At 40.7% G+C, this 17,556-nt stretch overlaps 2 protein-coding genes across 2 annotated transcripts; both read left to right on the top strand.

Annotated features, from left to right (window-relative positions):
* Nucleotides 1–6,787: 6,787 nt before the first annotated feature.
* Nucleotides 6,788–8,066, top strand: LOC133992921 (trace amine-associated receptor 13c-like). The gene is made up of 2 exons (XM_062431719.1): nucleotides 6,788–6,960; nucleotides 7,247–8,066. Exons 1-2 carry the CDS (start codon nucleotides 6,788–6,790, stop codon nucleotides 8,064–8,066), a joined length of 993 nt encoding a protein of 330 aa, XP_062287703.1.
* Nucleotides 8,067–15,989: 7,923 nt separating this feature from the next.
* Nucleotides 15,990–17,240, top strand: LOC133992965 (trace amine-associated receptor 13c-like). Its single transcript, XM_062431774.1, has 2 exons — nucleotides 15,990–16,165; nucleotides 16,360–17,240. The coding sequence occupies exons 1-2, from the start codon at nucleotides 15,990–15,992 to the stop codon at nucleotides 17,168–17,170; spliced, it is 987 nt and encodes a 328-aa protein (XP_062287758.1). The 3' UTR covers nucleotides 17,171–17,240.
* Nucleotides 17,241–17,556: the final 316 nt, after the last annotated feature.

Genomic DNA, 17,556 nt, shown 5'->3' with positions numbered 1-17,556 from the left:
CATGTGGTCCTTATGATAATTAAATCAAATATGATAAATGTGAAAATACACATGAACAAGCCCAGTGTATAATATTATACAGTTATAACATATTTGTAAAGTTGAATGCAAGGTTATAGTTGTTATTTATACTGTGTCATATTCTATGGTGATTTTATAACTGCAGTTTTAGAAGTTATGAGATGGATGAAATACTGTGACAGAGGCATCCTTTCATAATACACAGTACAACAAAATTCTGAAAAACTACCATCTACTAAATAAACTGTATCCATAAAAACTGAACAAGTAATGTAACTGGTAACTATTGCAGTTCCATTTGCAGGTATTTGTGTTTTTTGTGTTCCACTCTGTCTGTACTATAGTAGTGTGATATTACAGCAACAAATAATACACCATAAATAATTACATTTTAGTGTCTTTTCTTCATTAAAACCTTGTGTAATGAGTTGTGAAAAAGTGTAAAATTGTGAAGGTGGAGTTATTTCAGATTTTTCATAGCCAAGTAAGTAATGTAAAACATATTCATACAGCACTTAGCATAGTCACAAATTGCAGGCTTTTAGAAAAATATTGCTATTATTATGTTTGATATTTCTATTACACTTAAGAAAGCACGGTCTGCGAAGCAACTGTCTGACCGTATGAACTCCCGCTTATCAGGATTGGAAAAGTACCGAATTGTAGTCTTCCCACAAACCCAGCTGGTGTTTCCTGTTATTTAATCTTGATACTATGTCGTAAATTATAGTAGCATTGTATTATCAAAGGGACGCCTTTCACAGCTTCATTCATGTATTCAGACTATAAGAGAACTATCGCTTCATGTATTTAGTCAGACAACTCTGTACTGCTGTACTGTATATGACTTGTCTCCTTGCTGCAAGATGAATAAACACTCGAAACTTCAGCGACTCTGTGCCTCTTTGAGATCATTTTCCTAACACAGGCGCATGATGCAACATATAAAAAAAGAAAAAAGAAATCACAACAGATGAGGTGACCTCCCAAGTCACTTGATTAGAATGTGCAAAACTGAAACCGATCTGACAAACATGTTGAATGACCTTAATCTAGAGCTGCAAGGAAATAGTGGAGTGATCAATATGATCAGCTTAGTTGATGCTTTCAAACAAAAGATGCAACATCTCTCCTCAAAGCTGCAGCACCATGATTTGGCAAACTTCCAGAACCTGTCGTCAGAGCTGGAGATGCAAGGAAAGGCCTGTATGCAACTTGACAGTGGACGCTACACAGAGCAGATAGACAATTGTCTGTCAGAGTTTGACAAACGTTTTCAAGACTTTTCTTTGCTCGAGCCAGTCGCTACATTCATGTGCAATCCTTTTCGGGAAGATGCTGAGGTTGATTCACAAGCATCAAAAATTGCAACACTGTTTCACCTGAACTCTTCTGGAGTGGAAGATGAGATTTTGACACTACAAGCCGACATTCAGCTGAAGTCCAGAGCTCATGGACAGTTCTGGAACTTACTCACAGAGGAAAAGTACCCCAACATGAGGAAATGTGCTACGTCCTTGACTGCATTATTCGGCTCCACTTATTCATGTGAGTCAGCCTTTTCCCACATGAAGATCATTAAGTCCAAGTACCGTTCCACCATGAATGATGATCAATTGGAAGTGTGCTTGAGGCTGGCTGTCAGCAGCTACTGTCCGGACTATGCATCCCTGGCTGATTCCATTCAGTGCAATTCATCAGAGTAAACTCAGGTAATGACAAAAAATGTACATAGTTAATTGTGTTGTGTTGTGCAATATGGGCTCATGCGGTTATGCAAGATACATCAACATACATTGTACATATAAACAATTCTCAATATATTTATACATAAATATATGTTTTGCATTTTTGTAGTAGGTAGATCATTTTGACTTGGTCATTTTATAAGTAGCTTGCATGCTGAAAAAGTGTGAGCAACCCCTGCTCTACACCGATGACTGCAGGTCCACCCAGCCAAATTGTCACCTGGTTAAATTCGCTGACGACACAGTCCTGCTATCTCTGCTCTCTACCCTCAACCTACACCACAGCTCTGTTCTTCAGGACTTTATGACCTGGTGTGAGGGCGCCTGTCTCCAGCTGAACTCCAGCGGAACAAAGACTAATGGGGTGATTGTGACATTCTCCAGCAAGCAGCGACAACTGGCAGAGGCCATCACTACTACCATCCGGGGGGAACCTGTGGAGGTGGTGGAGGAGTACAGGTACTTGGGCACAATTTTTGACGGCCTTCTGAGGTTTTCAGCGAACACTGAGGAAATCCTGAAAAAGTGCCATCAGAGACAATATCTGCTCAGGAAGCTGAGAAGTGAATAAAGTCATTCTCCTGACCTTTTACCACTCCTTCATCAAGAGCGTCCTAACATTTTCAATCATCTCCTGGTTTTATTCCATTAGCCTGCAAGATCGGACACGTTTACTTAGAATCACCAGAGTCTGCTCTAAAATCATTGGACACCCTGTTAGAGCTCTGTCTGCTTTCTGTGACCAACAAACAATCCGCACAGCCCACAGGATCCTACACGACCCCTCACACACTCTACACTCAGTGTGTGAGTGGCTCCCATCAGGCCGCAGGCTGCGCTGTCCATGCTGCAGAACACACAGGAGGAAGGCCTCCTTTGTCCCGACAGCAGTTCAGCTCCTGAACACTGACCCCTCCCTGTCCCAACATCATTGCCCCTCAACTGACTGAATGCACATAGCACACAGCACTTTACCATGAAGCACAGAGCACTTTGACTGTGACGGTCACTGAAAATACTGACCATAGCACTTTATACATGTATGATTTTATGTTGTTGATGTTGTGTTTGTCCTTTTTTAATAATGCTGCTCCTCATGCCTTTTAAATTGCCCCTCGGGGACAAATAAAGTGTTTTGATTTGATTTGATTCTTCTGGTATTGATCACCCAGTCGGTAATCCGGTGTTGTGTTCCTCATTGTGTTGCGACTCTGAGCCGGTCGTAACAATAGGGAAAGATGGGAATATGGAGGATGGCTGTTGAAAAGGCTGTCTAGGGCTGAGCAGAGAGTGGCTAACCATCGACCAGTAGAGGGCGCACTGTCAGTGTTCTGCCTGGCAACAGAGCCAGTCTGAACCGGTTTGCTAGCAGCAAGAAAGAAGAGAGCTTTAGAGATTAGACTTGCTTTTAAGAGCTTTCAGTTGGGTTTTTTGATGTTCTAAGTCTAGTTTTTTCAGTTCAAGAGGATTGTGTGCGTCTATTTGTACTGTTAGGTTTCAGTTTGATATTGTGAAACATAATTATTTTGAGTTGTAGTAAATAGAGAGTTAATGTAGTAAATCTTTAAGCTAATATTTGTTAACTAATTACTCCTTTCGTTGTATTATGAGGACGTGTTACCTGAGTATGGTCTTTTCTGTTATATATCGTTTTACATTCTAGAAACCACACACCTCCAAGTCTCTGTAAGAACCCCCACATCTGGCAGAAATAAAGAACACTCCACGGTCTGGTTATTGAGACCCACCAGAGCCCTGAACGGACTCTCCACAGCGATCCGTAGTCTCCCACCACCCACACCCCAACAGTGTTTTTCCAATGGCAGTGAAACAATGTTATTCATTGTGTTATTCATTGTGAAATTGTGTTATTCATTGTGAAATATCAGGATTATTTTATTGAAGACGACATGATCACACATGATCAATCAAGCCAATGTGTGATCTTTCCCAATGCAATTGTTAACTTAGCAGCTGTTAACTAAGCTATTTCTGCATGTGTGTACACAACAGTGCCATCTGCATAGCAGTTGCTATTGTAGAGGGAGATCTTTAATACACTGCTCAAAAAAATAATGGGAACACTAAAATAACACATCCTAGATCTGAATGAATGAAATATTTTTATTAAATACTTTGTTCTTTACATAGTTGAATGTGCTGACAACAAAATCACACAAAATATCAATGGAAATCAAATTCATTAACCCATGGAGGCTTGGATTTGGAGTAACACTCAAAATTAAAGTGGAAAAACACACTACAGGCTGATCCAACTTTGATGTAATGTCCTCAAAACAAGTCAAAATGAGGCTCAGTAGTGTGTGTGGCTTCCACGTGCCCGTATGACCTCCCTACAACACCTGGTCATGCTCCTGATGAGGTGGCGGATGGTCTCCTGAGGGATCTCCTCCCAGACCTAGACTAAAGCATCCGCCAACTCCTGGACAGTCTGTGGTGCAACGTGGCGTTGGTGGATGGAGCAAGACATGATGTCCCAGATGTGCTCAATTGGATTCAGGTCTGGGGAACGGGTGGGCCAGTCCATAGCATCAATGCCTTCGTCTTGCAGGAACTGCAGACACACTCCAGCCACATGAGGTCTAGCATTGTCTTGCATTAGGAGGAACCCAGGGCCAACCGCACCAGCATATGGTCTCACAAGGGGTCTGAGGATCTCATCTCGGTACCTAATGGCAGTCAGGCTACCTTTGGCGAGCACATGGAGGGCTGTGCGGCCCCCCAAAGAAATGCCACCCCACACCATTACTGACCCAACGCCAAACCGGTCATGCTGGAGGATGTTGCAGGCAGCAGAACGTTCTCCACGGCGTCTCCAGACTCTGTCACATGTGCTCAGTATGAACCTGCTTTCATCTGTGAAGAGCACAGGGCGCCAGTGGCGAATTTGCCAATCTTGGTGTTCTCTGACAAATGCCAAACGTCCTGCACGGTGTTGGGCTGTAAGCACAACCCCCACCTGTTGTCGTCGGGCCCTCATACCACCCTCATGGAGTCTGTTTCTGACCGTTTGAGCAGACACATGCACATTTGTGGCCTGCTGGAGGTCATTTTGCAGGGCTCTGGCAGTGCTCCTCCTGTTCCTCCTTGCACAAAGGTGGAGGTAGCGGTCCTGCTGCTGGGTTGTTGCCCTCCTACGGCCTCCTCCACGTCTCCTGATGTACTGGCCTGTCTCCTGGTAGCGCCTCCATGCTCTGGACACTACGCTGACAGACACAGCAAACCTTCTTGCCACAGCTCGTATTGATGTGCCATCCTGGATGAGCTGCACTATCTGAGCCACTTGTGTGGGTTGTAGACTCCGTCTCATGCTACCACTAGAGTGAAAGCACCGCCAGCATTCAAAAGTGACCAAAACATCAGCCAGAAAGCATAGGAACTGAGAAGTGGTCTGTGGTCACCACCTGCAGAACCACTCCTTTATTGGGGGTGTCTTGCTAATTGCCTATAACTTCCACCTGTTGTCTATTCCAGTTGCACAACAGCATGTGAAATTGATTGTCAATCAGTGTTGCTTCTTAAGTGGACAGTTTGATTTCACAGAAGTGTGATTGACTTGGAGTTACATTGTGTTGTTTAAGTGTTCCCTTTATTTTTTTGAGCAGTGTATATAGGCTAAATGATAGGGGACCCAACACTGACCCTTGTGAAATACTCATTGTGCACTTCATGTTACTGGACGGTACGTCACAAACTTTAACACGCTGTACCCTTTTAGATAAATATGACATCTATGCACCAGATGAGAAGTTAAATTAAGACAGATTTGATATTAAAACATCATGACTGACTGTGTCAAATGCTTTATGCAGATCTATAAATACAGAACCAACTACTCCTTCTCCTTGTCATTTTTTGTGTCAAATAAAATCTTAGGATGTTTTTTTGAAAAAATGAAAATAGCAAAGTAAGCAGATCGAGCTTCTTTTACTCGTGCTTTAAAAGAGTTTGGAGACCTTTACAAAATAGGAGCTGCCCCTCTTGTCCAGTAGCGTTCCATAGGAGTTCTGTCCTGCGACACTTTCGTCTAATGCAGTGGACAGTGACCATCATCAATGGAGAATTGTTACAGATAGCCCTAGTCAGAACCTTTAAAGGTGCCACTTTGTACAGCAACGTGGAACAATGCTCATAAAAAGGCTGCATTCAATACTATACATTGTAAAGATTTGAATTAAAATCACTGTAGAAAGTGCCCATCTTTCCCTATTTATGAGTGTAGGAAGTTCCTTACCCTCTTTGTTGATACGGTCATGTCTGTTAAAGTACAGTATTCATCCTGACACTGGCCCACCCAATGCTCAATAAAAGGCTGCATGAAAAACTATACATTGTAAAGATTTGTATAAAAATCACATCAAAACTGTGATGAGAATAATGATGCGCAAATGTAATCTTCTTTTAGGACACAAAGGGTCAAAGAGCCATAAAAAAAAAATAGATTCATCATCACTGATCAGCAGGTCTTCACAAGAAATATGATCCTTATCTAGTCCTACGGTAAGAAAAAGGTTCTTGGTGCCCAGCTTTCTTCCTCTATCACAACTGAAGATAGCTAGCCCCAAAACTCTCGTGGATGCTATTTGTGCAGCTGTAACTACAGTTGGCCTTTGTGGGCTGTTCGTGGACAACCTGCAGTTACTTGAGTTATAAATCTCTCTTAATTTAGTTTTTACGGCACACAACTAATATTCTGTACCAGCAAGGATGATGTGACAATCATAATAAAGAATGCAAAAGTTGCCAGTGCAGAGGATGATGAAAAGAGAATGAGAAACAGAGTGTCAAGTGTAACACATTACTCATGATAGATGGAGGGAGGGAACTGAGGCCTGAGATGAAGATGACCAGAGAAAGCAAAGTGGCTGTGGTAGTGGGGAGTTGGAAAAAAGATGGAAAAAACAGTAGTAGATAAATGAGCTGATGACAGAGAGCTTTGGTCACAAGGCATCGAGAACTCAGAGACGCCTCTCCTTTTTCTCTCTCTCTCTCTGATGATGGAGACCCCAGACGCAGCTGAACTCTGCTTTCCACAACTCCTTAACAATTCCTGCAGGAAACCCATGCTGTCTCAGTCTGATGCCTTGCTTGCTTATATCCTGCTGTCATCCATCTCTCTGATCACTGTGACTCTCAACCTGCTGGTCATCATCTCCATCTCCCACTTCAGGCAGAGATAAACTAATTGAGCTAATATATATATATATATTTAATATATTTTCATCATGTACATTTACAAGGAGAAATATGATTGTGGTTGTAGATAGATTTTATTTTCAGGTTTTCTAATGTAAAACTTGCAGTTAATAGTTTTGTATTTAGAAATACTCCAGAAAATCATTTTTATGCTATTTATGTTATTTTAAGTATATGCTTTCTATGAATGTATGTTTGTGCTGTTACTTAAAACTGCTGTTAATGATAATCTCACAAGTTATAATATTCTTCCTCCTCAGGCAGCTACACAACCCTACCAACTTCCTCATCCTCTCTCTGGCTGTCTCAGACTTTCTTGTTGGCCTACTGCTGATGCCGGTTGAAATCCTTCTTACAGAGACCTGCTGGTTCCTGGGTGACCACATGTGTGCTCTGTATTATATCGTAGAGTTTATCATTACGTCCTCATCAGTTGGAAATATGGTTCTCATATCGATTGATCGTTATTTGGCTATCTGTGACCCTCTACAGTACACCACCAAAGTTACTCTGGATAGAACAAAAATATGTGTTTGTCTGTGTTGGATCTGCTCTGTTCTCTATAACAGTCTGATTTTAAATAACTTTCTGACACAACCTGATGGACAGAACTCTTGCTATGGAGAGTGTGTAGTTATCCTCAACTATATCACAGGAACTGTTGACTTTGTCTTCACCTTTATAAGTCCAATTAGTGTCATTGTAATTCTCTATATGAGGGTATTTGTGGTTGCTGTGTCTCAGGCTCGTACTATGAGGTCTCATATTGCAACTGTCACAGTGCAGCGTTCAGTGAAAGTAACTCCTAAAAAATCTGAGATGAAAGCAGCCAGGACTCTTGGTATTGTAGTTGTTGTATTTGTAATATGTATCTGTCCATATTACTCTCCAATCCTTATAGGAGAGGATATTGAAGACAGTAGCTCATCCTCACCTATTGCACTCTGGTTGTTTTATTTTAACTCCTGTCTGAACCCTATGATCTATGCCTTTTTCTATCCATGGTTCAGAAAATCTATTAAACTCATTGTAACACTTCAGATACTGAAGCCTGGCTCCCGTGACGCTAAAATATTGTAAAGATAGACAAGGGTTTTTAAACTTTGTCTTTAAATGATCTTTGTGAAAGGTGAACATATTAGTTTGTTTTTGAGCAAATATGAATAGAATCAAGTGGAAACACTTCAGATACTGCAGCCTGGATCATGTAATGCTAGAATAATGTAGAGAAAGACATGGGAGTAAATTCAATAAAACTCTCTGGGAAATGGAAATAGCTTGCTTCATTAGTTTAAGTACAAGGTTTAAAGCTTTATTTTAAACCTCCATGTACTCCCAGATTATATGACTGCAGTTTCTGAACTAATGATGTGGATTAACTACTATGACAAAAACACTTTTTCATAATACAGTCCACAACCAGCGCAACAAAACACATTCTCAAAAACTACCATTTACTAAAACAACTAAAAGAGTATATACAAAAAATGGTAAGTAAGGTATTAATTGCAGTTCCATCTGCAGGTATTTATATCTTTCATGTTAAACTCTGTCTGTACTAACTACAAGTACTAGTGTAAGATTATAATTCATACTGTGCAGTACAGCAGCAAATAAAGTACCATACATAATTAAGTTTGGTGTTTTTTTTTCTCCCAGTCTCCCAGTTAAATAATCAGAACAAATTATGGTCATATAAATAACATTTTTGGTATAGTGTGTTGTGACACTTTAATTTTGAGCTGTTTACCAGAGTAGGAATGACTAAAAAATGACACTTAAAGTTGCATTGGGCACACTGTGCGCAACCAAAGTGTTAGGAATCTGCATTCTCTCCCCTCCCCTTTGTGTTTTGTCTCTCTCTGTGTGTGTGTGTGGCCTCCCTGGTTCCTCCTTTGCCGGTTCTTCTCCGCACCTGGCTTCAATCACCTCATCTCCACACCTGGCCTCAATCACCTCATCTCCACACCTGGCCTCAATCACCTCATCATCATCATCTCAACAAGCTGCTGCAGTATTTAAGACCGGTTCTTCATCCCATTCATCGCCAGATCGTCCGTTTACCCATGTGGTACACAGCTTGGCTAAACCTAGATATACTTACCTTAGTATAACTGTTGTTTGGAAGACCTCTGTTTAACTCCTGTTTTGTCTCTGCCTCAGATCCACCTTACCTGCCTGGTCGCTCTCCTGCTGTGCCCAGCCAGCCGTCGAATCCTGTTCAAGTTTCCTGGTCCCAGGTCCCATTCTCCCACATCCACTCCATCGGCGCTCTAACCCCTAATAAACTCTGTTTGCACTGAGTTGGCATCCGTGGCTGTGTCCTGCTTATTTGGTCCTAAGAGCGAAACCCTAACACAAAGAGTGGAAGAGTGTAGGTTTATCTAGTTGTTGGTCTGCTCAGACAATAAGAGCACATGTTGAATGGATGTTCATACAAATGAGGAGAATCTTTAAAAACTTATATACCAGTGTTTTCTCACCATGTTTTCAAATTATTTGGCCTTTCTTCAAGCAATAGTCAACTGCCCAAATGAACATTGAAAGATATTTTTCTTGCTGTAATCATTCCTCCTGTTCAAAATGCCCTCATAATTCACTTACAATATAACCGATGGGGACTAAAATTCCTCCTGTACAAAAAAGTATTTAAAGGTTTCATATAAGCTTCAGATTCAAATGAGTCAAATCAAGTCAATATCTTCCAACATTAGTCTGTGTAGTGGCAAAGTATCTCTTTTTGTTATATACTACTTTGTTGTATATTACTTTGTAATATACCTATACTTCCAACACAGCTCAACAGGGAAACATTGTCCGAGGACACACAAAGAGGGAAATTGATGCTAAAAAGCCTGTAAATGTGGCAGTTATCCACTTGATATGACTTATACAATCTACTGAAGCCTCATATAAGCTTCACATCAACTTTTATATGCATTTTTGCACTAAATAACAATGTGGAATTTGGCCTCCATCACTTCCACTGAAAGTGCATTTGAAAAAGGTCTTTAATGAGCCATTATGAACAGGACAAAATATTACAGTGAGGGAAACCTATTTAAATGTTTATTTGGGCACTTTATTGTTTAAGTAAGATTTTGAAAACTTTGAACTTAGCCTTTAAAGAGTGATTGTTTATTCATACCATACGGTTAAACTGGAGAGAAAGACCCACAACACCAAGTCCAGTTAGGTTTTATCATGTTAAATTATGCAACCGTTGATATAGTTTCAGACTATGTTTAGTCAGTTACCATGGACTCACTAGATATACATACAATTCAATTCAATCTCCTTTTAGGTAAATGACATAAAATGTAACCCGAAGAGATGAAGAAAGGTCTCTAGTAAAAGTGAGAGTGTGATCAGGAAAGAGGAAACAGAAAGTACCTGTGTCTGTGACAGTGGGTGGAAGATGAAGAGGTAGCCTGTATGCGTGTGACAGACAGAGAATGCTATGTAATACTTGTTATATTGTAGGACACAGCTGTATTCAGTCAAGCAAGCAGCAATCACAATATTTTCTCCTATTTCATGATTTGAAATTTGATTTTCAGAATATTAAAATTCTATGTGCGGCCTTGAGAATCATATTCTTATCTATTTAGATACATGTATATTGCACGTAGCAGGAGTTCAAAGGTACAGGAACTATAGTTCATGATATGTTGCAGGAACTGTATCTATCCCAATATCTGCCTGGCAACTGAAGTGTTTCATGAGTGTGCTGCAAAGGTAATGATGTGACGCTGTAGTCTGCTCCAAATACTGTACAGAAAGAGTAATGTAAAATTTGCCTAGACTTTGGCTGCTGATCCTTTGTTTGTATGATGTGCAGGTTTGGTAAAAGAGCAAAATGTTGTTTGTTCTCTGAGGTTTTTAAAACTTCTGCAGCTTATGTTTTTTGTAGGATTACCCGTTGATGAGACTGTTTTTCTCTCATGGGAAAACTTTGTCTGGCAAGCCTGAAAAGCAGGTTTTTTTCACCTGCCAAATATAGAAATACAGTCATACCTGTCATTTAACAGATAAACCCAAACTAACTTTGTCACTCTTCCGTTACATTCCACACCTGTAGTAAGTCAACCTTTTGATCCCTTAATAACTATCTGTCAGTCTCCTACATTGTTCTGAGTTTGGCTGCAGTTTCTTGTTGCAATGTGTTACGTAAATCACTGCAAAGCTCATTTAATGCATTTTGTGACTTATGTCTACACAAAGCGCTATAAATTTTACTTACTTACTTAGTCTACTAGATATCCTGATAGATATCCAGCTGATGTGGCTGTCAGAGTTAACTGGGAGCCATGCTGAACACAACAGGTTACAGAGGTTACTGATACCAGCTTTTGTACATACCAGTTGCCCACAACACATCAAGTAGGATTAGACACGGACACGTATGCACAGACAAACTGCTGCCCGTATGCCGAAGAACACTGATGTGACGACTTCGGGGATTCTGGCTTCACCAGATTCCTTCATGTACTAGAGTCAGACAGTAAACCCAGTGCTTATTGGCCTGTTGGCCTGTGGATACTGTCTTTCCTGCCTGTGGACTTAAGAGAGACTCACTGTCAATGTCAATGTCAATGTCAATGCCAACTTTATTTATATAGCAAATTTAAAACAGCCATTGGCCTATCAAAGTGCTTTACAGTAAAATAAGCAGAAACAATAAAAACAAACAATAAAAGCAATAAAAACAATAAAAAAACAAAATAATATAGAGAAATAAAACAGATAAAAGACCCAATAAAAGTGGCTATACTCTGCAAAAGGCCAAAGGGAAAAAGTGGGTTTTAAGTAGTGTTTTAAAAGTGGAGAGGCTGTTTGCAGTCCGCACAGTAAGCGGTAATGTGTTCCACAGGGTGGGAGCCGCAACTGCAAAGGCTCGATCTCCTCTAGTTTTTTTGAAGGATCGGGGAACGTCCAGTACCACCTGGTTAAGTGACCTAAGGGCTCTGAAGGGCTGATGCAGTTTAATAAGGTCAGACAGGTATTCTGGGGCCAGCCCATTCAGAGACTTAAAAACAAATAAAAGAATCTTAAAATCAAACCTGAACCTAACCGGAAGCCAGTGAAGAGAAGAGAGCACCGGAGTTATGTGCTCTTGTTTCTTTGTCCCAGTTAAGAGACGAGCTGCTGCATTTTGAACCAGCTGCAGGCGGTTAAGCTCTGACTGGTCAATGCCGACATACAGGGAGTTACAGTAGTCTAAGCGAGATGTAATAAAAGCATGGATGACTTTTTCAAGGTCTTTCTGGCTTAGATAGGGTTTAACTTTGGCCAGAAGCCTCAGCTGAAAAAAGCTAGACTTGACCACTGAGCTGACCTGTTTATCTAATTTAAAAGCACCATCAATAATAACGCCAAGATTCCTGGCGTGGGATCCTATAAAAGGTGCTAGTGGGCCAAGGGAGCTGGCAAGGATCTGAACCAGGTCAGGGCGACCAAACAGGACAACCTCTATTTTGTTTTTATTTAATTTTAAGAAGTTTAAATCCATCCATGTTTTAATGTCACTCATGCAGTTATGCACAGCCTGAAGAGAATCTTTGGTAGGGACCTTTAACGGCAGATATACCTGCACCACTGGTGCAGTTACAAAATAAAACATACATACAAGATGTTAGACTATTTAGATTTTTTTTTTAATTGACTGTAAAAAAAATAATACCAGCAAAGCATCAACACAATTAGCACAGTAAGTAAAGTAAAAGACTCTTTATGTAGCCTACAGTCTAAAAAATATATATTTTACTCAAAACCTGCACGTCCTACTTGTGTGTATTGTACTCTTGATGCTGAAAAGGTGGTTTCCAGTACAGGAAAAAAATCAAATTATTTTGACCCGGGATTTCCACCGGGTCCGTCAGCGGCACCTTACAGCTGCGCCACAGTTTAGCTCCGTCCTCTGCCCAGCGGCAACTCACACCGGGAGCGTTACAGCAGTGGAGCGGTGCCTTGCGAGCCAGCAGTATTCCCGCGAGATCACGCGATAATCGCGAGACCGCGAGATCCCGCGAACTGGGTGTATGAAGTCAACAACAAGAAACAACTGGTTTCTTTGCTTCTCGGACGTGAAACGAGACCCTGTGATCGATTGACTGCTGACCTGGGGCCACCGGTTATGACGTAATGTGGATGTGAGGTTGTGATCTGCGCATTGTGTTTTATTTTGAAAGGGGACGGAAGTTTTATTATGCCGATTCTGTGTCTGACTTCCTGTCCGGTGCAATCTGCTCTGTTGAGCTTGTCGCGAGTTAGAAACGTGTCCGTGAAAAATAGAAATGCTGCGGATTGATAGCGCTGCAGCGCGGAGAGCCGCTGCTGAGACGTTGCTGACACGCTCCTAGTGGAAATACTCTCATTGATTATAGTGTTACCTATCAGCTCCGCTGACCGCGGCGCAGCTGTAACGTGCCGCTGGCGGACCCAGTGGAAATTGGGCTTTAGAAGTGGTGGTGGCAGCCGCCTCTCAGGCTTTTGGGAATTTGTTAGCATTATTGACACATTTGGATCAGTCTAAATTAATGCATTTCGTTAAAATAACAATGATTAATCCTTCCTCAGTTTTAGATATACCATCCAAACTCAATCAATCTGTGCATTAATGGCAAATATCCTGCATTGCGCGAGATACAGTAAAGACAGTACAGACATGTTCACCTTTTAAACGGAAATATTCCAATATCAACAGAGGAGCAACCCAAGGAGACTGGCATTACCTCTGATTTTGGTGGATTGTGTAGCCTGAAATCTCAGAGAAACTCTCAACAATGCCCATGACACCTGGAATAAAATAATCTGGGTTTGATAGTAACAACAAGATGTCATCCACGTATAAAAAACTATTAAAGCTCTTTGCCTCCCACCAGCACTCCCTTGATTTTCAAATCATCTCTTATTGATGCTGCCAGTGGTACCAACAACAGAGTGAAGAAAAATGGGGATAGAGGATAAATCTGCCTACTAACACATTCCAGATTAAAGAAGGGGGCCTAATGCCACTCTTAAGAACCACTATCTGCAGCGCTGAATAATAAATCCTCCGCAAAAGTCAACAGCCTGCAAGGTATACATCAGTTTACTCCATTCCACACCGTTAAGTGGAGAAAGCGAGGAAGCAGTAGAGTGGAGTAACTGTCTGAGGTTGTTACCTGATGATCTATCTTTAATAAAACTGACCTGTTTATCATTAATAATTTGAGGCCTTCAGCAATACTGTGATTGTCATTGAATGTTGGTGGCAGCAGTTCATCTGCCATATACTGTACACCTTGGTCAGAATAATTGCTTTTGTGCCAATGTTCTTTTTATAATATTTGACTGAAAAACCTAGTGATTTACTCGACTTCATTGACAGTATGGCCTCCCTAACTTCAGACTCATTGAAATACATTCAACATGTTCACCAGGGCTGGAACCACAGTAAGATCTGTTTTTGACATTTGCCTTCATTGACAAATCCTTTGAAGCTTCCCACACCAGTTTGTGCAGATTGTGACTCATTTTCAATAGGTCTGGATGCAGCTCCACTCACCATGCTAGCATAGCTAGAGCCCTGCTCTCATTTTTGAGTTAGTATTTGCAGTTGTCACACTGAACATCAGCTTAACTAATAAGCATAGATAGATAGATACAGTAGATAGACAGACAGACAGACAGACAGACAGACAGACAGATAGATAGATAGATAGATAGATAGATAGATAGATAGATCGATAGATAGATAGATAGATAGATAGATAGATAGATAGATAGATAGATAGATAGATAGATAGATAGATAGATAGATAGATAGATAGATAGATAGATAGAATGCAACATATATTAAAGTAATCTGATTAAAATGTTAGTTAGATAAGTTATATCATTGATTGACAAATTGAACTTTAAATAAACAATACACAGTTTATTAAAGTAGCCTTTTATTAATCAAGTCCAGGAGACCAGTTGACCCTCCTGCCAGATATGGCAGTGGTTGTTGGCATTCAGTGTGCCGACTCATCATTTGGTTGATCCTGCTTGACATGGAGACTTTGGAGATGAGGTGTGTGGACCTGCAGCAAAGGCTGTAATGGGTTAAGCCCAGAAGGTTGAGGACACAAGCCTGTGGGCCTTAAATAAAAGTGTTTCAGCCCCATGCTCATTAGATGGAACAAGGTTTGTCCCAAACTTGTGGAAAAGTGATGATGGGTTTTCCCCCACAGTAGACATAGGGCTATCATTAACACATTATTTCACAAGAATGGACCAATTGTTCATCTACCAAGCCATACTAGTAATCCTGACAGTGTGCAGTAATGGTCCTTAAGCCTGGCTTTGGTCCATAAGGCCAGGCAGCTGACAATAGAAGACCATTGTGCCATCTGTTTGCACAGTCTCATCAGTGAAAAGTACAGCTAATTCTTCAGATCTGGTTTTCACTTGCATGAAATGCTGGAATGCACTGCATCAAAGAGACAGGTTCAGAGTCACACAAAGACTGTCGCACAATGCCAGAAGATGTTAGGGCTCTTTGTGATCTGTTTTGAAACACTATTGTTTTCAGAATATGACTCACAACAGAGGGACTCCTTGAGTTCATGTTTCAGGACTTATCTTTGTCAAATCAACATGGTATCATGTTGATTTGACAAAATTAGGTTGTGTTTTACTGAGGTCAATTTTTGTGGCTTTCCCTTGTTCTACTATTCTTTGGCCTTTTTCAGAGTGGGCTGTATTGTGTTCAGTTTGACTCACACTGTGACTAATTTGGTATACTTTAGGTTACAGGTTGACTAAGGGAAGGAAGTGCAAGATTTAGAGGAAAATTAAAATGATGACTACAGGGGAAAAAAATAGGGAGGAAGGACTTCACAGAGAAACAAAAAACTGTAGTCAGGCAACAAGGATGAGGGCATGGCATTGACAAAAGAGATAAATCAGTTGTACAACAGAGAAAGTTGGTCAGATCACTCCCAGAGCTCAGCAGCCTCTCCTTTTCTTTCTCTGATGATGGGGACACTGAATGGAACTGAACTCTGCTTTCCACAACTACTCAACACCTCCTGCAGAAGACCAGGACCTCCTCACTCCGAGTCTGTGCTCATTTACATTCTGCTGTCCTTCATCTCTCTGCTCACTGTGACTCTCAACTTGCTGGTCATCATCTCCATCTCCCACTTCAAGTAGCCAAATCTTTACTAAACAGATACATAGAATGGTTCATGGAAAAGAAAACAGATGTTGAAACTATTTATGATTTTAAACAAAACTTTGATGTTTTTCTGGTGGGATATTATATGTTTAATATTATATTGGAATATCCATTAATACTGCAAACGTTAATAAGCGTCTTTCCTTTCTGTTCTTTTAAATCCAGGCTGCTCCACACCCCCACCAACCTCCTTCTCCTCTCCCTGGCTGTCTCAGATTTCTTCGTGGGTCTCCTCATGTTGTTTCAAATTGTCCTCAGTGGCTGCTGGCTTCTGGGTGACCTCATATGTACTTTGTATTATGTTTTGGACTACACTATTACTTCTGCCTCAGTAGGAAACATGGTTCTCATATCAGTCGACCGCTATGTGGCCATTTGTGACCCTCTGCATTACCCCAAGAAAGTAAGTGTTAGAGAAGTTACAATCTGTGTTTGCCTTTGTTGGGTCTGTTCTCTTCTTTACAACGGTCTCATTATGCAGGACAACTTGAAACAACCAGGCAGGTATAGTTCCTGCACTGGAGAGTGTGTAGTCATCATTAACTACATTGCAGGAATTGCTGACCTTATTTTGACTTTCTTTGGTCCTGTCACTGTCATTGTAGTTCTGTATATGAGAGTATTTATGGTAGCTGTGTCTCAGGCCCGTGCCATGCGATGTCATGTTGTAGCTGTCACACTCCAGCATTCAAAGACTGTAACTGCTAAAAAATCTGAGATAAAAGCAGCCAAGACTCTTGGTGTTGTTATAGTTGTGTTTCTGATATGCCTTTGTCCATACTGTTCATCTCTTGCAGGTCAGAACACCTTGATTGGTTTTACATCTGTGTCCTTAGAGACTTGGATGTTCTATTTCAACTCCTGTCTAAACCCTGTGATCTATGCATTTTGCTACCCCTGGTTTCAAAAATGTGTCAAATTCATTGTTACACTTCAGATACTGCACCCTGACTCCCATGATGCCAACATACTGTAAAGTCAGACTATGGTGTCAGCTATAATTTTTCTGTGAAGAAGGAATAAAGTCAGAATGTATGAATCCAAAAACCTGGACAAATATAAAATATGCCGCAGTTCTATAAAGTGCATGTCTCAGAAATCTGAAGAAGATGTGATCATGTTTTCTATTCTCATTATTCTCCTTATTTAATGTTATATGACTCAAATATAATGTGTTACCTTTCCATAAAACGTGGGCTTTTTTCTATTTATACAGGGAGCTTTTTCACATACGTTCACCTCAAGTTTTGGAACTTTCTGACATACAACAGCATACAAAACCTTGTCCAAAATCAGGATTCAACCAACAGCAGCAATTCAGGCTAAAATAAGCATTAACATGAAACAACATTAGAAGGGTAG

The sequence above is a fragment of the Scomber scombrus genome, chromosome 13 (assembly GCF_963691925.1).
Source record: "Scomber scombrus chromosome 13, fScoSco1.1, whole genome shotgun sequence".
In the NCBI taxonomy this organism is placed as follows: domain Eukaryota; kingdom Metazoa; phylum Chordata; class Actinopteri; order Scombriformes; family Scombridae; genus Scomber; species Scomber scombrus.
The sequence above is the reverse complement of the archived record's forward strand: the minus strand, read 5'-3'. Positions and strand labels throughout refer to the sequence as shown.